A 25,785-nucleotide genomic window follows, 5' to 3' on the forward strand; every position below is an offset into this window, starting at 1 on the left:
AATAAACTAATCTATTTGTGAGCGAAAAGAAGCATCTTCCATGGGGGTTGGCAGTAATAAAAAGGTTTGCAAAGAATAACTGAGAAGGAGATCAATACTTGATGATTCATAGCTCTTTTTCTAAGAAAACTGGAATGACTTTGGTGCAATCAAGGCAATTCCTGGTGACACTTGAAGGAAGGATGCAACACCCTAGCAATCTTTGTCCGAAGAGGGAAATCTTAGTTGTCTGAAGATTGATGACAATCGAGGCAAATCACATTAAGAAAACAGAACCAAGTTAATTAACATGTTAATCCCTAATAACTAATAGGATAAACAAACCTAATCCTGGCTGGCACATAATATGAGAAAAAATATTTTTCTTTTGCCAAGTTAGGCATGCTTTATAGGATTTGACAATTATGCCCATATCATGTGAGCAGCTGTTAACAGCGTTGATGGCTTTTCCTTTTTTTTGCCAGCTGGAAAAACCACAAGGTATCGAATAAAAAAAAGAAATTCTCTATCTTTAAATCGTAAAAATGGAAAGCCACGGAGTTTTTCTTTTTTTTTTGAAATTTTCCCAAAAAAAATCTTCAAAATATCTGAATTTAATCTCCAGCAAGATAAAATTATATATTTTATAGAACAAATTGTTTTTTAAGATATTAAAATACCCTCCAAATTATTTATAAACTATGAAATTATGATAAAATAATTAATTTTATTTTAAAATTTATTTGAAATACTTTTTTATATATACATAATTGATATTATTTTCTAAAATCTAATTTTTTTAACATGAGAACTCTACTTTTATTTGAGTCATAAAATACATTCAATTAAGCAAACAACAAGCCACACTAATAATATCACTTGCGTTATTTTTCTTCAAAATTATTTGCAAAAGTTAATTTTTATATTATTAAAATATTTTATAAAATAATGTTATAAAAAGTACACAGCATATGTCTTGGATGTTTGAATACTAATTTATTGACAAAAACCTTTGCAAGTAATATTCAAAGTTAAATAATATTAAGGGAAAAAAATTTAGTTTTTCCTAATAAGTTCATTGTGATCAATTAATCCTTGTAATTTCTGTAATTACCGGCTAGATAGTTTTTTTTTTTTAATAGCGGACTATTTTTTTCAATTTTTATCAATGAATTACTTTTAAAAACCCATTTTGCTTTTTTTTTTAAAGAAAACCTTTGAACCATAATAATTAACAATAATGATGAAAGAGCGCATGTTAATTTAACTACAAATTTCCCTGTCAATTTCAATTATTATTAAGACTAATCACATGTTCCTGTTTTGGGCCTCTGCATCTCCCTCCCCCCAGGCGAAGTGAACAAAGCTAAAGGATTCTGCGGCCATGGGAAGAAGCAATGCCCAACACTTGGCTACAAGATGGAAGTGTGACCTACCAGGGAGCTGCCTCTTGGACATTGGCGCTGGCTAGAGGCAAGGTGGAAAACTTGGGTTAGGGTTTCAAAGAGATTAAAAAGTAAGTCTCATTGTTGATGTAGATTGTGATATATCTTTCAAAGTGACGTTTTGATGGAGGAAATGAATACTATTGAAATGGTAATTATTCCCTCAATCCATGTTACCCATTGTTTAGATGCAAGCAACGGGAATGGGAATTCCTATGATCGGATGGTTGGATGGGAATTCCATGTAATGGGATCTAATCTCTTTATTAGCCCTCATTTTATATTTAATTAATATCTAAAATTAATATAATTAATTTATATTTAATTATTAATTTATATTAATATAAGGCATTTATATCTAATATAATATAACATAATTAATTAAATTATAATAAATAAAATTAATATAAATGAAGTGAATTATTTAATTTAAATATTTAATAATAATTTAACTAATAATGATATTCAAAATATTTATTTATCATAATTATATATATTATTTATTTACATGAAAGGTATAAAAATAATTTTGTTATACCTCCTCTACTTATTTTCTTATTCCCAATAAATTACTTTTCTAACAAAATTCAGTTTTCATTCACATTACTATTCCTTCACATTACTTCCATTGGCTTTCCCATTCAAAAACCAATTATATATCACCTTATTATCCGTGAATCAATGGCTATGCTTTGCTAAGGTTGAAAGACGCAACGTTATCCATATAACCCTAATTTTTAATTTACATCCAGTTTTTATTTGTTAAAGTTTTTTTACAATGTCAACAAGCCAACCAAACACACTATTTTTATTATCAAATCTTAACTATGCATTAGGAGGGAGTCAAACTCTCAACCTCCCTTATAGGAGTTAAATGTTTTACTGTTAGACAATTGTCGTGGTGACTCATTTGTCAAGACTTATTATAAGATTCTGAAAGGATAATGTTATATTTTAATAATAACTAAAAAATAATATAATAATTTTTTTTTAAAAAAAAACAAAGGGCACAAAGGCTCTTATATTGTTGTATGCCATAAGCCAGCTTCAAAAGGTCCACATGGTGGGCTAGACTAATAAAGGCCAAAGCAAACGTATTTACGACTTTTCACATGACTTATATCCATAAAAATTAATTTCTATGACTTATTAGATTTTATATTCACATCAATTTTTGATTAAAATATATAACTTTGTATCTAAAAGTATTCTAAGAATTTTTCCATGAGTTGATGTATTTATGTATGCGCCCTCATAGCCAAAACTTAAAAAAAAAATAAAAAATAAATAAATAAATAAATAAATTTGGACAAATGTTAACAAGCCACCCGTTAAGGGTGTGTACAAAGCCGGGGATTAATCATTCAGCCATGCATCCTCATCTTGAAACGCGGGGCTCGGGGCTTACCACCCTGATCTCACACTAGGGATCTATTACCACTATATTGTAATCGGGAGAATTTAAAATTAGGGTAGTAAGAATCACATATAATCATTTTATGCAAGTGAGACTGTACAACTGAGCTATGAGCTTTGTTCACTACAAGAAAAATGGCTAATTGACACGATAAAATTAGCATGAAAATAAGTTTAAAACAATGTCAAACTGACTTTGGCACCGTATTTGGCATGGAAAAATAGCCGTGCATATAACTATATGATGACAAATATATTTCGGCACATTCTCTTTAATGCCGTACCAAACTGTCACTTTTTTTTTGCGCGTTTTTTTTACTATTGTGCTAATAATTGCTATTGATTTTAAACACGGACTTCGGTTCCATATTTGCCACGGTTTTATTAGTTCAATATTTGACATAGTTTTTAACACAATTTTGTATACTTTACTTTTTTTTTACGGTATTTGACCAATTTTTTGACAATTTTTTTTGTTACGCTTTCAGGACGTTTTTGTTTATTCTGTGAAAAAAATTAATTTATATAAAATTAATTTTAATAAAATATATCTATGGTTAAATGACATTATCTAATGCACCACAGGGTAAGGTATATAAGCTAATTAAGAGGATTACTACTGGTCATAAAATCTGGGACACTAGGAAATAGAAAAACCTAAAACGAGGAAAGCTATACAGCATACAGCAATCCAATGGATAATTCTCACAATACAAAAAGCTGAAAAGAGGTCATCTCACTGCATTTTGCTCATCAAAGTCTGTCCTACATACCAAGTAGAGTGGGCCTAAGACTTCATTCATTCCTTTAATTTGGCAAACAGGGAAAGAACGTCTTTCGTTGCTTTCTGCCCAGTAAAAGAAAAATGTGAGTTTTGTTTCATTCATTCAGAAACTCAAAAAGTCATAGATGAGCTTAAGAACTCATTCATTTGTTAATTAATCACATTATTACTTTTACCAAGTGACGAGTCTCCAGAGAAAAATTTCATATCTGGATGCGTTCGCGGAAGATCCCGATCCATTTGCTCTAGAATCTCTGCATCATGAGTGCATACATGCCATGATGATGTCCTACTTGTAGCTCAGAAAAGAAAAAAGTAAGGGCATAAGTAACAAACATGACCATGCAGAAAGGAAACGTAGTTGGGACACAGAACTATGCAGAAAGGAACGCAGTCCATGGCCTGCATCAATTTCCTGAATGAGTCAAGCCAGAGGCTAGGTTAATTCAATTTAAGTTACATAAATGGGATTGACAAAATGGCAGCCAAGTGGGCTTGTTTCCACTTCGAATTATATTCTAAATCAAAAATCAACTGCATAATTCTGTGTAAGGAATAACATGACCGGAAGTTAAATGAATCATGTAAGCGTAAGGGAACCATGTGAACCTGGACTCACCCAAATATCTCCAAAAGCAAAGAAACTTCATCATTTGGTGCTTCCAGAATCTGTAGCAGCAAAGAGGTAGATGTGGTAAAACAGCCAGAAAAATCTCAAATTTACATGAATTCAGAAAATAAAGATTTGACTCAACATTATCTCAACCATATGCTGCTCAGGCAACATTCAGAAAGTCAAATATTTTATTTCTTCTTTAGCGATCATTGCAATAATTTTAGTTTTGTTTAAGTAACAAAAAAAATCAAGTAGACTGGGCCCCTGGTGACCACCAACCACATGGCAAGAGACAAGAAATGACCACCTAACCACTACTAACAACTTCAAATTTTGCGGAGTAGACCAGTCATTGTTCTTGCTTGGTCATGTTGAGTAGCAAAGAAAGCTAGGCATCCTCTACCTGTATTCCATCTTGCTTCTACAAAGAAAATTGATGTCAGATAGTTTAATCAAATGGATATTGTTATTCCTTCAAGAGCCTGACTATAAAGAACAACATCACTGAAGTTCATGGGCTCGCCTTCCAAATCTAAATCAAAGAATAACATCTGTTTGCAACAATAAAGAGCAACATAAGACATTCTTATTATAACCATGCATAATGAACACTTAAGATTTTCTAATTTATCTCTATTGCAATTAACTAACAATGGAGAACTTGTTCTCTAACATGATATATCTGGAGATCAAGTTAGGAAGTATGAAGCAGTAGAAATGTATGAAGATCTACAAACGCATAATAAACCTCCTTGTAGATACTATTAGGACTTCATAACAGCAGATAAAATTTAGAATTTCCTTATCTGCAGGTTTAACAAATAGAGCATTCTACAGCAGATAATTGTGAAAAGTGAAATTTAATCCTACTTATGCTCAAGCATACAAAACAATATGCATGTAGCTAGATATACCTTAGCAAACACATTCAGAGAAAATAAAGATATTTAAAAAAAAAAAAATGGAGTTAGAATTCATAATAATCTTTAATGCAGGCCTAGATTAATGAAACCTTCCTGCAGGATAGCACTGTGGAAAGTGAAAATCAGGGATATAAATGAATAGGAACATAAAGCAGCAATTATGTGCCTATGAATTATCAACATGTACCAAACATAAACACTGAAATATTATCACATTTTATTATTCATACAAAAAGAAAAAAAAATTTAATATACCAGCGTCTATGGTTATGGTGATCTATAACAAAAGACTAAATACAAAAAATCCCAAATTTGTATCTCACGTTCGTTAAACTCTTAAATTCTGATCCACTTTGGGATTACTGTAAACTATTGGAGTTTAAAATGTGAAGATAGGAAAAATAGTTTGTATCATTCATTAATAAAAAAGTACAAGGGTATATATAGAGAAATATTAGAATTTTGTGGTATGGGCCCAATATGGCCCATTAACCAAATATAAAATATAACATAACTCCAACACTCCCCCTCAAGCTGGAGCATATGCATCGAGCATGCCTAACTTGTTGCATAGATTACTAAAAACTTTAACATTTAAACCCTTGGTGAAGATATCCACCAGTTGCTCAGATGACTGGGTATATGGCGTAGAGATGACTCCCTTCAGTACCATATCACGAACATAGTGACAATCGACCACCACATGCTTGGTACGCTCATGAAATGTTGGATTATTTGCAATAAAGATGGTGGCCTGGTTATCACACAACAGCTGCATAGGTATTGTGATAGGGAATCCCAACTTAGATAGAAAATACTGCACCAAAACCATCTCACAAGCTGTCTGTGCCATCGATCTGTACTTTGCTTCTGCACTCGATCTCGAAACCACATTCTATTTCTTGCTTCGCCATGTAACCAAGTTTCCACCGACATACGTACAGAAGCACGACGTAGACTTTTTGTCTCCTCTATCCCCAGCATAACCCGAGTCAGAATAGACTGCAATGTCTAAGTGACCATGATTCTTGTAGAGAAGACCTTTGCCGGGAGCTCCTTTAACATATGCAAGAACACTTAGAGCACCCTGCCAGTGAGCTTCTCATGGTTCATGCATAAACTGACTCAGGAGTCCAACTGCGTAACATATATCAGGACGAGTAATTGTCAGATAAATGAGCTTTCTAATCAGAAGTCTGTATTAACCAGGATCTTTGAGAAATGGGGAAGATGTCTCCGAGAAGGGTGGTGACTGCTCAATAGGTGTACTCTCTGGTTTACAACCCAATAAACCAGTCTCCTCAAGTAAGTCTAACACACACTTTAGCTGTGAGAGCGTCATCTTTTCTTTGGCATATGCAAACTCAATACCAAGGAAGTATCTGGGTCGTCCCATGTCTTGTGTAACGAAATGCTTCATTAAATGCTTCTTAGTTCTCTGAATACCCTAACGATCGTTACCCGCCAACAAGATGTCATCGACATATACCGTAAGTACAACACAACTAGATGAAGTGTTCTTACAGAACACAGAGTGATCCATATTACACCTGCGAAAACCATCTGCAACTGCGATTATACTAAAATTTTCAAAACATGCACGAGGACTTTGTTTCAGACCATAGATCGCTTTCTTGAGTTGGCAGACAAGATTCTTCCCCTGAGAAACATACCCTGGAGGTTGCTCCATAAACACTGTCTCAACTAAGTCTCCATAGAGAAAGGCATTCTTCATATCAAGTTGACAGAGTGCCCATGATTAATTCACAGCTACTGACAGTAGAATGCGAATGGAATACAGGCGAGCAACCAGTGAAAAAGTCTCAGCATAATCGATACCATAAGTCTGAGTAAAACCACGGGCCACCAACCGGAATTTGTAGCAATCAACTATGTCATCCACTTTGTGCTTGACAGAGAAGACCCATTGGCAAGTGACGACGCTGGCATCAGCAGGATGAGGCACAAGCTCCCATGTACCCCGAGATCTCAAGGCTTCCATTTCCTCATCCATTGCCGTTTGCCATTGTGGAAGCAAACTCGCATCCTGGTAGTTCTTGGGAATTGACTCAACAGACAAGGAAAGAGCAAAGGTGCAGAAGGACGGGTGAAGATTATCATAGGAAACAAAAAGTGAGATGGGATGTTTAGTACAAGAATGAATACTTTTGCGAAAGGCAATGGGAAGATCAAGAGACGGAACTGCATGGTCCGAGGAGAGGACCAAAGGAGGCAGAGCTGGAGGTGGTACACGTTGGCAGCAATGATAAACCTGTCCAAAATGACCATCATCTGTATCCATTGGAGGAGGTGTCACACTAGGCATAGGCACAGGCTGAGGGACCGAAATAGGGATGGGGAAAACAATATCAGATGACGTAGTCAACATATCGTGAGAAACTGAGTCAGAAAAAAATGATTAAGACTAAAAAAACGTGACATCCATAGACACATAATGCTTCCAACTGGTCAGGTGAAACAACTAGTATCTATGTTGGGTGCGAGAATATCAAACAAAGATACATTTAAGTGCACACGGGCGTAACTTGTCCAAACTAAGAGTTAAATTCTGAACAAAACCAACACAACCGAAAACACGAGGAGACAAGTGAAAAAACTCGGTATCAGGTAGAAGACGACATAGAGGAACCTCTCTCCCTATAGGTGCTGAAGGCATACGATTATTAAGATAGACTGCAGTTAAGATAGTATCAGACCACAAACACATAGGAACATTATGCTCTACTTGTCAAGTGAAAAAAACGTGACATCCATAGACACATAATGCTTCCAACTAGTTAGGTGAAACAACTAGTATCCATGTTGGGTGCAGGAATATCAAACAAAGATACATTTAAATGCACGTGGGCGTAACTTGTCCAAACTAAGAGTTAAATTCTGAACAAAACCAACACAACCGAAAACACGAGAGGACAAGTGAAAAAACTCGGTATCAGGTAGAAGACGACATAGAGGAACCTCTCTCCCTATAGGTGCAGAAGGCATACGATTAATAAGATAGACTGCAGTTAAGATAGTATCAGACCACAAACACATAGGAACATTACGCTCTACGAAGAGAGTGCGCGCAACATCCAAGATGTGAGACATTTGAGAACAATGGAAAACTGATTTTTTATTTCCAAAATGAATGTTTTAAGGACATCAGCAATAGACCAACGGTCTTTTAACAAATATACCCATGGCACTTGGGAAAAATCATCAACAAACACAATATAGTAACGATGACTAGATATAGACGCGACCTTAGAAGGTTCCCAAACATCACAATGAACTAAATCAAATAACGATCGACTAGACACTAGAGTAGAACGTTTAAAGGTAGCACGATGATGTTCACCTAATTGACACGACTCACATTGAAACGACTTGACCCGAATCCAAGGCAAAGTTTGCTGAAGATGACTAAGAGAAGTATAACCCAATCTACAGTGCCATATGAGTGATGACTCGGAGTCAGAAATAGATGCTGTCAAACCATGAAGAATATCATCATGCACCAACGTATACAAGCCGTCACCATGATTACGCCCAAACCAATCCTCTTCCCCGTCTGCAGATCTTGAAAAATGCAGTGAAAAGGGAAAAATGTTACACTACAATTCAAATGTTTGGTGATTGTAGAAACGGATGGCAAGTTGACAGGAAATTAAGGTATAAAAAGAACATCATTTAGTCTAAACTAGAGGAAGCCTGCACAAATCCCTCTCCAGACACTAAGCATGATCGTTCATCAGCAATTGCAACAGAAAGAAAAATAGACAGAGAAAGATTTTGGAAAAAAGGTTTTGTACCTGTCATGTGGGAGGAGGCCCTAGAGTCAATAATCCAGGAATTGTCCCTGGAAGCAAGAAAGGCATTACCTGAGAAAACAGGAGAAGAGACTGTGGCATGAGACGCTGTGCCCTGTAGCTGCTGGAACCGTACAAAGTTAGCCTGAGAGATAGTGACAAACTGTTCAGCACCAGAAGTAGGTGACAGATCGACCATCTCAATACTAGCATTAGTGACTACCGGGCGACCATGCTTATCTCACCAACAATCCTTAGTGTGTCCTGTCCTTCGATAGAAGGTACACACAAACCTACTTCGAGAATTACCACGGCCAGCTCCTCTACCACCACGAGAGGAGCCTTTACCACCACGCCCATGAGAAGCTAGAAAAGTGGACTGATCAGAGAACACAATAAGCGATGACGATGTGGATGTAGAAGATGGGCGAAGCACGGGAGTATAAACAGTAGCAAGATTAGGCATTCTCTCAGAACTCAGAATAGAGCCCTTCACCTGGTTTTGCACCTCAAGAGGGAGCCCGAAAAGATATGCGATGACTGTAACTTCATTCCGGTAATGACGAAGGGTGGCGAGATGAAGAACTAATGGATGGTAAATATCTAGCTCATCCAACAAGCTACGGATGTGAGTGAAGAACTGAGGGGCGGTACGATCGCCTTGACGGACTGTAAACAGTTGCTCATACAACTCAAAAACATGAGAGATATTAGTTTCATTTCCATATGTCAATCTGCACATCTCCCAAATTTCTTTTGCAGTAGTTAACATCATCACACTTCAGGTAATATCTAGCTCCATACTACCAGTCAACCATGAGCGAACTGCAGCATCCTCAGCAAGCCAATCAGCATACTTGGCATCCTTAGAGTCCGGCGGATTTGCCGTGAGGTACGACGATTTCTTATGAGCCATAAGTAACTGCTGAAAACTCTGTGCCCAAAAAATATAGTTCTCCCATTTAACTTTGTCGAGGTACAATGGAGATTCTTAACTAAAGAATCATGAAATGAAGACATGACAATGAAGAGACAAATTCTTCAGCAACGAGACAAGGGCATCACTGGTGAGGGCTGAGGAACATCACCAGGTGCCCATAGACCAACGAGAATGGCGAGAGATGAGCGGCGGTTGCCGGTAGAGGTGGCCGTGGCGGGTGGAAGGCTAGGGTTTTGAGTGGCGGTGGCGGCGGCTAGGGTTTTAGGTAGTGGCTAGGGATTACCCCCGTGCTTTGGTACCATGTGAAGATAGGAAAAATAGTTTGTATCATTCATTAATAAAAGAGTACAAGGGTATATATAGAGAAATATTAGAGTTTTATGGTATGGGCCCAATATGGCCCATTAACCAAATATAAACTATAACATAACTCTAATATAAAAGTCTATAGCTTTCACTGAATCCATGAAGTACTTGGAGTGCCAGATGCTAAGACTGTATTCAGATACAAGGTTGTGAGTTCATGTGCTTTAAACACTTAAAAAGTTCATAGCTATTAATTATGCATGGTACAAAATGATGATAATATACAAAATCAAGCATCTTATGTTAAGATTGTTATCTAATATGTTAGACTTGCAAAAACAAGTCTCTGACAAGAATCTTACTACAACAAAAAAAAAAGTCAACAAAAACCCAGAACACAAGATGAGGACAAATTTTTGTGGCATTTAGAAACAAATAACAAAATCATACAATGCAAAACCAATAATCCACTCACCCTAGAAATATTTCTAGGAGAGTTAGGCTCATCTGAGGATTGAGATTGATCAGAGACAACATAATCTGCAAACATCCTTTCAATGTCTTTAAGAGCAACTAAGCATTTTCTCAGCAGCTGAGTTCTCTCTATACCTCTGCAAACTTTCCTGTACCATCTATCATGCATTTCAATTTTATAAAAATAAACTATACTTATTAGAAAATAATAATTTCTTTTGAAACGATAGAAATTTCATAAAGAATTGACTACTCATTCATTGGTAAGAGCAATATTTTATACAAATAAAAAGGTATGCTCAAATTGAGTGATGAACATGTATGAGTACATAACAAGTAAAATACATGCAAAGTCTCGAAGCTTTTTTAACAGAATCCTAGCTCTACAATGATTATCCAAATTCATATAGCAGAGGTTAAAGCTTTAATGGTTTGAACCAGAACAATAGGAATAGACTTCCACCACTCCCGAAGCCGCCGGTGACCTTAACCTTGGCATTACGAGCTTGACGTAGATTTCCTCGTACTCAATGTCACGGCGAAGGTGCTGATTACTAAGAGCTTGAGTTTAAACTTGAATGGGATCACCACTAATACCATGACAATGCAATCAAGGCCAAAATCACCTGGTTTGCTTGTTGCATTTTGTATATTGAACAAATGAAAGTCATGTTCTGATAATCAAGGTTTCAATAGGTATAAATAATTTGCCCATTAATCTTTGTCGATGATGAAACAGGTATAAGTATTAATTCAAATCAAATACCTTTGGAGCTCAGGATTCTAGTATTGATCGAATCTTTAGTATAGTGATGTTTGTATTCTCACTACTACATAATTGCACTTATGCAGTGGTTATAAACCGCTGCAAAAGGCCTTAAAACCGCTGCATAAGATCTATTGAAGCGAATTGGCAGCCGCTGTATCTGCTTTCATTGCAATAGGTTATTGCATCCTATTGCAGCGGTTTAACACTGTTGCCTAAACAGTTCCAATTGGTATTGGCTTTTGTAGCGGTTTTTAATTATGCAGTGGTTGCTTCATATACTGCAGCGGCTTATTTTGCAATGGTTATTTTATACAATGCAACGGTTTCACAATACCTATTGTAGCGGTTTGTTAATACCTATTGTATCAGTTTCGTAATTTATATTGCAGCAGTTTTATAATACATATTGCAGCGGTTAAGTAATTTATATTGCAGCGGTTTTGTAATACCTATTGCAGTAGTTTGGTAATATCTATTGCAGCGGTTTGTTAATAACTATTGTATCGGTTTTATAATTTATATTGCAGCGGTTTTGTAATATCTATTGTAGCGGTTTGGTAGTATATGTTGCAGCGGTTTGGGACTAGCTATAGCAGCGGTTGTGTACAAATTACTGCAATAGTTTCATCTGATTTATTGCAGCAGTTTACAATATATCCTGTAACAGTTAATAAAATTAATTATAGTGGTTTTGTAATCTGTACCATTTTATAAATAATAATTTTAATAATCCAATTCAATAAAATGATAACATTATCAAAGATCATCATAAAATGTAATAAACACTCAGAGCCAACAACATCACATTAAAATTGACAAAAATATTGAAGAACATAAGAATTCAATGAGAAAACTAGTTAATACAAAACAATTTTGAAGTTAATATAAAACAAGTCATCTTCAATATTTTGGATTGAAACCAACTGAAAGTATAACATCATTGTCCCTGTAATTATAAAAAATTAGTTAGTAAAAATAATAAGAAGAAACTTGTAAGATACATACAATTTATATTACTTAACATAATAATAATATTTGTTAAAAGAAAATGATACTATAAACTATATTCCAACATAACGACATCAACTAAAATGATAATTATTATAAAAGAATACCTGAGGTTCATGGCTACTAGCAGAGGATATATTACGCGCACGTATTCCTTGAGTTGGTGCACTATTAGCATCTCTTGGAGAACCAAAATTCAAATTAAATGAAGGAACTTGGTTGATGTTCATTCCTGGAACCAACCCTTGGAGCTGTGACATCATAGAAACAAATTGTTGTTGCACAGATGATTGTAAAGATAATTTATAATCTGCCATTTGTTCTTCCATTTCTTTTCTCATGTCTTTTCTCATTTCTTCTCTCATCTGTTCCTTCATGCCTTCAATAAAATTTTGAGAAACTACAGAAGATTCACCACTAACTCCTTTTTCCTTTCAAGTCTGTTGGTGTAACACTCCTCTCATACAACATAGCACGACCAGGTCGTGTCCCTCCCATCACCACAGAAAATGCATCAACAGATTGGTTTTCACTACTTTGTTGTGACTGCACAACTTGCATTTGAGACTATAATAGAATAAAAACTTTAGTAAAAATTTATTTTTGATGTTATATTGATCATGTGTAAGACAAAATATCACATTCTAAAATCATACTATAAAAGCATACAAATAAAAGGAAATTCTTACAATCCTGTCGCTAGTATCATCAAAGGACTCCTTGTAGGTCTTGTTCGGTTGTCTTTTTCGAGTTTCAATAAAAAGAGTAGTATTAGTTTCAATCTTGTTGCTAGTATCATCCTTTGCATTTGTCGCGTTTCAATAAGCTTAGAAGATTTCCATTACTATTAGCATAGCTTGTTGGTACCTCATTATGAAGCAATAGTCCCTGGTTTCACAAACTTCTTTGTCTTTTTCATTATCGATATTCAGAATTTTTTGCTCACAAGATTTTTCTGCACTTCCAAACATGCCAAAATCAAGTCAATCATGAAAAAATATATACAATAGCAAGTAATGTGTCAAAGAGTACTTTAAAAAAAATTCTGCATTATTAAACATACCAAACCTAGATATATGACATATAATGTTGGTTGCATTCAAGACATTTACTCTAAACAAATGTCACAAATAAAATTAGTGAACAAAATCATTTTAAATAAAAATCAATTGATAGTTTAAATTCATTATTATCGGGAACAAAATCATACCTGATAGAATTATCATGAATAGCACTTGCTAGTTTATGTGAGCCTTGTGAACCTCATCCCTAAAATAAAAGAAAGAAATATTTTTCAGATTTGTGAAATTATCAACTCATCCCTAGTCACATTAAATTATTTTGGAAAAAAAATCACAAATATTATTAGCTTGAAAAGAACACAATAAAGTAAATATGCATTAGAATAAAAATGGAGATATACAAGATAACAAAACAAAAAATTCCCAACATCATTTAATATCAACCATCATTTAAAAAACTAGATATATGATAGAAATGAAAAAGCTTTTCTAGTCATTAATATCCATCCAATCCCAATCAGTATCATCAATATCTGAATCTTTTTTTATGTCTTCATTTTCTTGGACTTGTAACAAATGTGAAGGCATATCCATAGTTTCAACAGCATGATCATCTCTTGCCCAATTTATAGATTCTGTATCATCATGTGATTCACCAATATCATGTGAATAGTCATCAATCTCACTCCAAAAAACTTGCTCAATATTTGGACAATTTTCCTCTTCAAGGCCATATAAATCTCTAGGAACTTTTTTCATAACATAATGTAACCCAACTTCAATAGGATCTTCAATATATAACACTTGTTGCACTTGTGAAGCAATGACAAAAGGATCATCCAAGTAGCATAACTTGTTAAAATCTACACAAGTGAGCCCATAATCATTTTTCACAACCTGAAACCAAGCACACCTAAATAGCACAACATTGAACTTGCCCCAATAGTCAATTGCAATTATTTCATCTATTGCTCCATAGTAAGTAACATCTCCAACAATTGGATTTTGATCCCTAGAACTTGAAAAACTTGGAGTTAAAGCTTGCAAAGTGACTCCATTATTTTGAGTTTTGCATCTTGCATCACGTTTTCTAGTGTGAAAATGAAATCCATTGATGTAATACCCTTTATATTTGATAGCAACTGGATTTGGGCCTTTAGAGAACCACATAATATAGTCGAGTGCACATTCATTCTTCACCCTTTCTTCAAACCAAAATATAAGATCTTGACTGTGAGTTTGTGCTCTTTGCCATCTACTTGATTTACTTCTTGAGTTTATCAAGTTTTCATGTTCTCTGCATTCGTAAACAATTACAACTCATGCCACTTAAAAAAAAGAGCGGGAGAGAGAGACAAAAAAGCACACATAAAATTTTTTAAGAGACATGGTTACTTCTTACTTGATGTATTCCTCCACTTGTTTGTCTGCACAATTGAACAAAGCATAACGATGAGCTTGTGCTAAGGCCTCTTGGTCCAAAATGAATGTCACACCCACCCCTTCTACCGAGGTAAATGTGGCACCCATCAGTTAAAATTCCCTTTTAACTGGAAACTGACACCCTGTTTTAAACAAAAGCAGACCTACAAATCACAATTTACAATTTTTCACCAAGTACAGGTTCAAATACATAAATACAATAAATATAATTACTCTAATTTGCGGGTACAACCGCTACAAGGTCATGACACCAATAACAAGAAAGAAAGAAATGAGGGACCCACTGCAGTCCTGGACTGAACCCTGACTCGTTCTAAACCCGATCAGGTAATCTAGGTTCCTGCTCCTGCAGCTACAGCACATTCAGTTGGTCGGTAGTGGCTTAATAATTCCAAATACTTAAATATAGTGTATATAAAGTATATAAATACCAACTGCTTAAATAATTTTCCAACTTTTCCAAAATACTAGAATTCTAGCAAAATACATTTTTAAAGAACTTTTGAAACATAAATTCATCATAAATCAATGTCAAAATAACTGATAATATAAAACCATTCTCAAATCCATAGCCTGAAAACTCTCCCCGACTTAGCCGCCGTCGCGACTAGGTTGGGAGCCGCCAAGGTCTTCATAACCTTGACGTTGGCCCACCGGTCCCGTGTGGTGACTCCGGGATCCCGATGTATCATTCAATCAGGGCTCTACGCTCCCACCTGATCTGGACAAATCAACACCCATGTCCACCACGCCACCTCTAAAGGCTGGCCCGTGGGGACCCACTACTGCAGTAGTCGGGCCTTAGCCCGCCGTCACCATCCAAACCAACATATAGATGCAGCAATAATACAAACTGTATAAATCATATCACATGATCCTTATCCAGGACATTCACAGTACGATACATGCATAATATCAGTAAAGTCCAAATACAAATACCATTCCTATACCAGGAATGAACACCAGTTCCACAAATATTGTCGGTAAAAACATTTTAATACGCGCACATGATTTCACAAATCATTCCAAATCAAAGCATATGTAACCATCCAAAAATAAATACATGAATTGTATACTTAAATCACATATACATGTATTTCCACTATTCACAAATACGTATAATTATACAAAACCGATGTATCAATACGGTTATCATGAACATCAATGGCAAACAAATATATGTATATTTCAACTATATATGAAATCAAACATGATAAAATGAAATACTTAAACATTTATTTCCAAAATACTAGCCATTAAATAATTATTTCAAAATAATAATAATTAATCAATTATTTAAAATAATAGCCACTACCAACTCACCTGGTGTCCTTAGGTTCCTTGCTAGACCTGGAACTCCCTTCCAAGACTGAACAACACCTAACAAGAATAATATAATAAAAATAAATAACATATTTAAACTCAAAAGAAAAATACAAAAATAATAATCGACTCTCTATTGGGCCCACTCACTCCAATCGGTTAAAATCCGACCTTGCATAATCCAACTGGCTTTCAATTGCACTTAAACCAACTCAATTTAGACTAAACACGGTTAAACCAATCTGAACCAATCTCAATTCCATTGAACCAAGCTCAATTGCACTGAACCAAGCTTAATTGCACTGAACCAAACTCAATCAAACTGAACCAGCTTGAACCAACTCAATTCTTTATTCAAAATCCATTGAACCAACTTGGTTCAGTCCAAAACCCTTAACCCAAATCAACTGAACCAAACCCAAACCATCTCAACTTGATTTGATCAAGCCCAACTCAACCAAATTAATTCAACTCAACCAACCAAATCAATTTCAACTTGGTTTGATCTAACCAAATCAATTTGGCTAACTCAACCAATTCAATCTAACCATCATCATTAACACCTTAATCATCATCATCATCAACTTAATTAATCAAACCAAACCCTAATCTCGGTGCTACAGTAATTGCTACAGTAATTCCGGCAATCTCATCCCCATTTCAAGCAATTTCCATCACAAATACAAGGTTTTCAACACAAAAATAATTTCACAACAACACCCTCATCAACTCCATCATGATTTCCTCAAAACAAATTCATTATTTCCTCCAAAATCACCCAAAATACATACATGCATACATACATGAAAATACAACACCAAGAAATCCTTACCAAGCAAACAAACACTCCGGTGAACTTTCTCCGGCATTCTCCAAGCTCCAAACTCCTTCAAGCCTCCCATTTTCCTTTTCAATTTCATTTTTATTTTATTTTTCTCTCACGGGTTACTGTAGCAAAATGGTGGAGAAGAAGATGAACAACACTCAAGCTCTAGATTTTTCTCTAACTTAAACTTTCAGCCGAAATTCACTTTTAGTCCCTCAAAACATAATTTCTTACAAAACAGTCCCTGAAAAACTCACAAATGGTCCCTGAATTATAAAATAGTATTCTCTAAAGATTCTTTCAAATTATCCAATGGTCCTTGAAGTATAACACAATATTTCAAAAAGGTCCCCACCGCCTTACCTTTCAGTCCTTGGTTTTCAGAAACATTTCATATCAATCCTTTTCTATTACTCTTTAACCAAAAATCTTTTATAAACTTTCACACTTAGGTCCTTGTTCTTTCCACTTAGGGTTTCTCCACAAGGTTACTCTGTAGAAAAATTCTTACTGTAACTGTAGTAATACCATGAATATATTTTCCAACAGGTATCTAAAGGTTCAGGGTATTACAATGAAAGTCTTGCCAATATTTCTCTTGTTCCCCACAATTGGATGGCCAAGCTTAGGGAAAATAGGAGATGCTTCATCATCCATTGTACCTATATTAGTATTCTTCCCATATCTGCTGAATCTCATCTTTACACCATCATGCATATATCTCGAGCAAAATACCAAGCATTCCTCGGCTAGATACCCTTCCGCAATAGATCCCTCCGGACTGCTCCGATTACGAACAAAAGACTTCAACTTGCATAAGTTTTGCTCAATTAGGAACATCCAACGATAATGAACCGGGCCACCAAGTTTGATTTCATTTACCAAATGAATAGTCAAATGCACCATTATATCAAAAAAATTTGGGATGAAAGTCATTTCTAGATGACAAAGAATTTCAATAATTTCCTTCTGCAACCGATCAAGATCCTGCATCTTCACAACTTTACTGCATATACCCCGGAAAAAATCACCCACCTTGATTAAGACAATGGCAACAGTTTTAGGCAATGTCTTTCTCACAGCAACTCCAATTAAATATTGCATCATAACATGAGTATCATGGCTTTTATAGCCTAGAATCTTCTTATCATCCAATTGCACACATCGAGAAATATTTGATGCAAACCCTTGTGGTGATTTTACATTCTTGAAGACCTTGCAAAAAAGGGTTTTCTCATGTGGGCTCATAGAATAACAAGCTTTAGCATATTGAATCTTGTTGCATCCATCTAATCGAGTAGGTTGAAGCTCTTTCCTTATACCCATTTCTTCAAGGTCAAGGCGTGCTTTTAGATGATCTTTTGTTTTCCCAACCAAATTTAATAATGTCCCGAACAAATTGTCCCAAACATTTTTTTAAATGTGCATGACATCCAAATTATGGTGCAAAGTATTTTTCTCCCAATATGACAACTCAAAAAAAAATGGACTTTTTCCTTCATGGATCATTTTTATCATGTGGCTTCTTTTTTTTTGTGTCTTGCCAAAAACATTCACATGATTTGATAACTTTTGTGCAACATCCAAACTTGACAAATGGATCGGGGCATCTCTCAACTCTACAGTACCATCAAACGATGTCTTGTTATGACGCCAAGGATGATTTTGAGCTAAAAATCTCCGATGACCCATATAACATATTTTTCTACTATGCTTCAAATATTTGGAACAAGTCCCATAATTACAATAAGGACATGCTAACATTCCTTTAGTGCTCCATCCTGATAACATAGCATAAGCTGGGAAGTCGCTAATTGCCCATAATAATGCCACCCGCATGAGAAATGTTTGTTTGCTTGTGGCATCATATGTTTCAACACCAATTTCCCATAAGTGCTTTAACTCTTTAATCAAAGGTTGCATGTAGATATCAATGTCTTTACTAGGTGATCTAGGACCCGGAATAATCATAGACAAGAAAATATATTCAGACTTCATAAAAACCAATGGTGATAAATTGTAATTGATTAACACAACGAGCCATGTGCTATGTGAAATGCTCATCGTTCGAAATGGATTGAACCCATCACTTGCAAGTCCCAACCTCACATTGCGAGGGTCTTGAGCAAACTCAGGATGCAAATTATCAAAATCTTTCCAAGCTTTGGCATCAGCCGGATGCCTCAAATTTCCATCATTCGGACGATCTGTTGCATGCCATTTCATTGCAGTAGCTGTCTCTTCACACATGAATAACCTCTGGAGCCTAGGAGTAAGGGGAAAGTATCGTAAAACCTTAGCAGGTATAGTGGAGGATTTAGCATTATCATTTGCAAATTTGTCCTCCAATTTCCACCTAGAAACACCACATACAAGACAATTATTTGCTTCTTCATGCTCATCCCAAAACAACATACAATCATTTGGGCATGCATGTATTTTTTTGTAATCAAGACCCAAATCTCTCACTGTCTTCTTAGCTTCATTAAAAGAATTTGGAATTGTAGCATCAGGAAAAGCTTCTTTTAATAAATCTAGAAGGTCACCAAATGCCACATTACTTAGCCCATGGAGACACTTGAAAAGATATAATTGAACGATGAAAGAAAGCCTTGAGAAACTCTTACACCCTGGATAAAGCTCCTGTCGGCCTTCCTCCATTAACTTGTAAAATTTCTTTGCCTCTGTATTAGGACCTTCACAAATCCTTGGGAGGGTTTGCCCTCCAATTGCTACATCTCTATACATATCTTGCAACATATCATCCATGTTATCAAGAGGATCAAGTCCTTCATTACTATGTGATGGTAATCCTTTAGAATACATTGACAATCCTTCTCCATGGAATACCCACTCAGTATAGCCTTCTATGAAACCATAGACTATCAAGTGTTCTCTGACTATTGCTCTATAATACCAATTACGGTTCAAACACTTTTTGCACGGGCAAAGTATTTCTTGTCCTTGCGCAGTCCTTTGAAATGCCATATCTAGAAAACCATCAACTCCTCTAATATATGCCTCACTAACTCTTGGGAGAGCCATCCATTCTCTATTTCTATTACTCATCACTTTTAACTGTTTACAAAAGGGAAAAAAAATCCATGGGCATTACATATATTTAAATAAGTTATTGCATGCTTTCCTTTAACAAAAAAATATTTAATAAGTTATTGCATTAAACTAGAAAGTGATATTGCATAAAACAAGTATTCATCAAACAAATTTTCTCATTCAATTGCAATAAATGGGAGTGTTCTTACCCACTATTCACTAGTCGTGTTGATGAAGTAATGCTAAAGATCACTTGTGTAATTTCTTTTCAAATAAAAGTTGATAAGCCCTAAAAAAAACAAACATGTCAAAAATATGTAAATAAACACTAATAACAAAAACAATGATCTAAATTGGAAGAAAAAAAAGGAAAAGAGAAGGAAAAAAAACGAGAAATGCAAAAAAAAAAACTAAATGAGACAACATTAATTATCACACCCATGCTTTCTTGTATTATATATTAGAAAATTTATAATAATAATAATTATTATTGTTATTTTGTTGAGATATTTTATGGAGGAATTGAAGAAGGAGAGAAGAAAAGGTTTGGCAGCATTATTTTAGTACATTAATGGACAAAATTTCATCTCCATATCTCGTCTCTAATGGAGGCGTCATTCAATGCGTCACTGTTAGTGTGCAACTTGTTTATATACTTTTTCTGCTAGAAATCATAGAGGAATAAGGAACTAGCATGGATTTTTTTCTCTTGTGTGACATGCTAAGTCAAGCTTGAAGAATCTAATGATATATCCATCTTACATTCATGCTAAGCCAAACAAACACACACTTATATATATATATATATATTATTGTATGTATGTGTGTAATAGTTACTTCATGGTTTGTTTTAATTAAGTTTTCTTAACTCAATTCACATTTATTGGCATGCATGCGCGCATGCATGCATGGATACAAAGGCATGCATGGTTCAAAGATACTTTATTGATATGCTAGCCAAGGAAAAAGACAGAATGTGTTAGCTTGCATCACTTTGCCACTCATTTGGAGTACAAGAGCCATCAACTTTGTGCTTAACCCCCAACAATATATGTGTGCTTATGTTATTTGAAAAAGTTTAGTTGTCTTACGTGTCATTTAATTACACTTTCATTTTCAATGAGTTAGTGGTTTTCCATCTTTCATTCTTGTTCTCAAACTAAATAAATAAATAAATTCCTATGGTGAAGGTGGTTCGCTATCTCTTTCATGACCATTTAAACTAGAAAGGAAAAAAAAAGTTAAAAGAAAACAAAAACATATAAAAACTCATCCCAATATATTATCCCTATTGAGTATCTAATGCCTTTATTTTAAAGGATAATCTCTTCATTAGCATTGACTAGCCTAATCCTTATTTAACTAATTATATTACTGCAAAAAGAATATTTACAATCAAATCCATTAATTAGGTAGCTAAATAAGGATTGTAAATCTTAATTATGATATAACTCATTTGCACCATTAAAATTTAACATGCCTTCTAATGAAACTCAACATATATCCCAATTAACTTGTATATTTTTGTCATTTCACTCATATTATAGAAATTTAAATATTTCATTATAATAAAAAGGTATTATGAAACTAAATAAAAAGGATTAATTCAAGAAATTGATTCAAATATATATCTTGACATAAAATTCATATATATAGATTGACATTAATTCAAGAAAACCAAACTCTTCCAAAGTCACAAAAAAGGATTAGACCAAGATATTAACATTGTCTGGGTCAATTTAAGATAAGCAAATGCATAAAGCTAGTTGATATGTAAAATCATAGTAAAAGCATGCATGCATTTCAAACCAACTTAATTAGAAGGATTCAAATGGCTTTCTCCTTGACTTGTTCCATTGTATGAATATATAGTGACTAATATTGTTATTGTTATTATTAATTTGTGTGTAAGAATATGGACAAATCTCGTCACAAGTGAGAGGGGTTAATATTTCAACCTATTTAATCTCTCACCTTAATTATATTGTGGTTCTAACCTACTTCTTCATTAATATCTTGAACACCCTATGCAAGGGACTCAATACAAATAGACGAAAAGATCGTTGGCATATATTTTTTTTTTAATATATGAAAAAAATATACTATGTTAATTAATATAAAACTCCATGGTTAAAGCAAATGAGATTTAAAAACACAAAAATTTATGGCATACTATTTATATATCTTAATGTTAGAGATGATTGATAAATAGAAAATTAAACATAATGAATGAGATTAAAGATGATGTATATAAAAGAACTTTGTTTGAGACAAAGATTAATTGAAAAGCTGATATATATATATATATATATATATATATATAATTAAGATTGCATAGAACCTTCAAAACAGTAAATTAAATATTTTTTTATCTTTTGATTTTGATGTTATATATATATATATATATATATATTGGTCTTCAATTGAACATAGCTTGCAAACTTAGGAAGAATTCTTGAATAAACAAAGAAAAACTCATACCAAATTGAGAATGCTGGGCATGCAAGGCTTCTCTGTTTCAGTAAAACAGTATATAAAAAAAAGATGCTCAAAAGTAATGTGCCAACTCCTTCATGGTTGAGAGAATAGTGAACATGACCAATTTTGTTCAACAAATATAAAAGAAAAGGAGAGAAGATAAAGTCATTTAACTCTATGTCATACATCAAATGCATACTGATCTACAATTGGCAACCAAACATTACCTTCCACTCTTTTTATTAAAATACATGACATAAATTGCAGGACCCTCTTTCAGTCACCTACAGAAAAGCCACTGACATCTAACCTAGCATATCAAAAGTAGATTAAAAGATTTCCCTTTTGTGTATAAGTTGATGACTGAGTAAAACTTTTGAGAATTGTAAATAAGCCATGAGTAGGATTCTATCCCTCAACCTTTGACCAAAGAGAGGAATAAAGTATGAACTAAGCTATTATGGGGGTGGTATAACTGTGCAGAACTTAAACTACAACTATGTTACTAATTGAAAGACATCACTGCTAACAAAAAAAAAGTTGCTTCCATAATTATAGAACTTAAGAATAACCACAAATGGCAACTACTCAAATCTTGGCAATACACTCGATAGCAACAATTCACAGGTGTTTAGTTACTAAGCCTAATAAGAGAATTATAGTAAGCCTTAGTGACAACCTAGTGGATATCCTGATAATAAGAATGCTAAGAATACATCAATAAAGTTTCCAACGTACCTATCTTCAATCAACAATGATACTGGTCAAATTCATGATTATAGAAATATAGTGTAACACCAAAGAAAGTCCTAAATGACCCATACTAAAAAGAAATCAAACCCAAAAAGTATCAATTTTTTAGATTAAAAAGCAGTAAATCAAAAGGGCAAGAGAAGCAACAAAGATATCAAATCCGAAAACACACTCACCAAATCACTATTATTCCTCTAAGAATCAAGTATCTTGATGGCCACAACCTCAACAAGCGGAATACAAAAGCATAATCAACAATAAGAACCTGCACACATTACATCAATTCCCAAAGATTCCCAATCAAATAAAGCAAATCAAGGACAAAACTTAGGGTTTCTCACAAAACGATCGATTCAATAGCAAATCTAGAAAAAAAAAAAAAATAACCGATAGATCCTTTACTTGCGAGGGTGAGAAGAGGGCATGAACCAATGCGAGGTTGAGTGAGAGAGAAGAAAAGCGCCAAGAGAGAGAGAGAGAGAGGAACAAGCGATTAGAGGAGATCGTCGATCGGAGATCTGAGAAGGCGATGGGCTGGTCTCTGTGCCTTGGTTTTTCCTTAGCTACTGCGAGATGATCAAGGAAAGGGAAGGCATAGGAAATCTTATTTTTTTGTTTTTATCTTGTTATTTTTACTAATTTTATAATTATATATATATATATATATATATATTAGCAAAAAACCGAGAAAAGGGAAGCGAGTTCATTAAAGGCAACGAAGCTGATCCCCTGTGTTCTCGCAATAGAATGCCTCAATTTTCTCAATTGTCATTATATTTGTTAGCAACAATCTTGCCTCTTGGAACTATAATAACTATTAGTATTATTATTATTATTATATTATTATTATTATTAGCCAATGAGTTATGAGATTTGTTAGAAAATATTGTTAAAATAATTCAAATTGTGGAGATGTTTTTTATTAAGAATTTATTGGGGCTTTTTAATATCATAATTTAGATTTAAATTATGTTAATTTTTGTTATTTCAAAGTATAGATATTAAAAAAAATTTAATGATTTATTTAGTCACAAGGGGACCTGTAAGCCTTCGCTTTATTGGAGGCCTCCCAATAATTAATTAATTTTTTAAAATTTAAAATAATAAATTAAAGTATTAGATAATTAAATATCTTCTTTCTACTAATTTTTTTTTAAAATCTTGTTTTTATCATATCCAATAACCTATTTCAAAAATAGTGCACTTTGTTTAAGATTAATCTATCATTCATTTTTTAAATTATAAATAAAAAATTTTAAATCTATTTATATTGATACTTTTTTATCTTTGCTTTTGAGTTTTTGCTTGACAAACAACTGTTAATGAACTACAAGAATTTGTTAAAACAAATATAAATAAAAAAAAAATAGTAAATAAAATAGAGCGGCAATTTTCATATTTGACTTTAGGTCTTTATTTTGCTTAAGCAACCTCAATTTTATAGGAAAAATTATTGCCATGTGATTAAGAAATATGTGGTGGAAAGTTCTTTGGAATCACTGATAATATTATCCCACAAATAATTTATATATACATCCATAAAAAAAGAAATGATAAATGTGCTTTGAAATTGGTTATTCGAATGTGGATGAGTGTGTTTCTCCCAAAAAGCAGCCATTTAAAACCGCTGCATATCACAACACATACAACCTATTATAGCACATACGCAACGGTTACAAGAAAACCGCTGCATATCATAACCCATAAGCAGCGGTTTTTAAAAACAGTTGCAATTCAATGAATATGCAACGGTTATAAACCACTGCTATTTTTAACATTTGCAGCGATTGTAGAACCGCTGCATATAAATCCTAATATGGAGTGGTTTTTGCAACGGATTGAGCCAAATGTGATACTTACTTAGAAAATTGCGTGTAGCGGATTGAAAACACTACAAAACCGCTACAATAGATATCATATTGTAGCAGTTTTATAACCGTTTCAAGGTAACCGCTGCATAAGTGCAGTTATGTAGTAGTGTCTTGACCATATCATAAACACTTCTCAAACTATGCTGTGCTGCGACGATCCTTTCAACTGTTGTTTATTAGATGAGGTAGAGACTACAATCTCCTGATGATTATTGCTAATCCTTTCCCATCTCGCCTGAATCATCATCCCAACCAATGACATCACACAAACTGCCAACCCGATGCCAACCCATTTTCTAGGTACAAATACAAAAAAATATATATACTTAAATTGCTGGTAATGATCAATCGAATGAATAGAACAACTAGAGAACTTACTTGTATATGATAATTAGAGAAATGATGAGTACAAAGATAGTAATTGCCGGTCTCTTCCATGTAAGGATATTTTGAAACCATGGTAGCAAATCTCTCAAAGGACTCAGTAACTCTTGTAATTTTTGAAATTAAGTTTATAAGCTAAGAAACTACATTGTGTTTTAG

The 25,785-nt window shown here is 34.1% G+C and overlaps 1 protein-coding gene and 2 long non-coding RNA genes across 3 annotated transcripts; all 3 read right to left on the minus strand.

Annotated features, from left to right (window-relative positions):
* Nucleotides 1-3,576: 3,576 nt before the first annotated feature.
* Nucleotides 3,577-4,394, minus strand: LOC120276793. The gene is made up of 3 exons (XR_005541371.1): nucleotides 4,244-4,394; nucleotides 3,801-4,039; nucleotides 3,577-3,687 (listed from the first exon to the last, which is right to left on the minus strand). It is a non-coding gene; the product is annotated as an uncharacterized LOC120276793 (long non-coding RNA).
* Nucleotides 4,395-15,159: 10,765 nt separating this feature from the next.
* Nucleotides 15,160-17,205, minus strand: LOC120276743. Its single transcript, XR_005541366.1, has 3 exons — nucleotides 17,093-17,205; nucleotides 16,261-16,317; nucleotides 15,160-15,289 (listed from the first exon to the last, which is right to left on the minus strand). It is a non-coding gene; the product is annotated as an uncharacterized LOC120276743 (long non-coding RNA).
* Nucleotides 17,206-17,647: 442 nt separating this feature from the next.
* On the minus strand, nucleotides 17,648-20,131 carry LOC120277667. The gene is made up of 2 exons (XM_039284523.1): nucleotides 18,832-20,131; nucleotides 17,648-18,171 (listed from the first exon to the last, which is right to left on the minus strand). The coding sequence occupies exons 1-2, from the start codon at nucleotides 20,129-20,131 to the stop codon at nucleotides 17,648-17,650; spliced, it is 1,824 nt and encodes a 607-aa protein (XP_039140457.1).
* Between the last annotated feature and the right edge of the window lie 5,654 nt (nucleotides 20,132-25,785).

Source organism: Dioscorea cayenensis, chromosome 15 (genome assembly GCF_009730915.1).
Source record: "Dioscorea cayenensis subsp. rotundata cultivar TDr96_F1 chromosome 15, TDr96_F1_v2_PseudoChromosome.rev07_lg8_w22 25.fasta, whole genome shotgun sequence".
NCBI classification, from domain to species: Eukaryota; Viridiplantae; Streptophyta; class Magnoliopsida; order Dioscoreales; family Dioscoreaceae; genus Dioscorea; species Dioscorea cayenensis.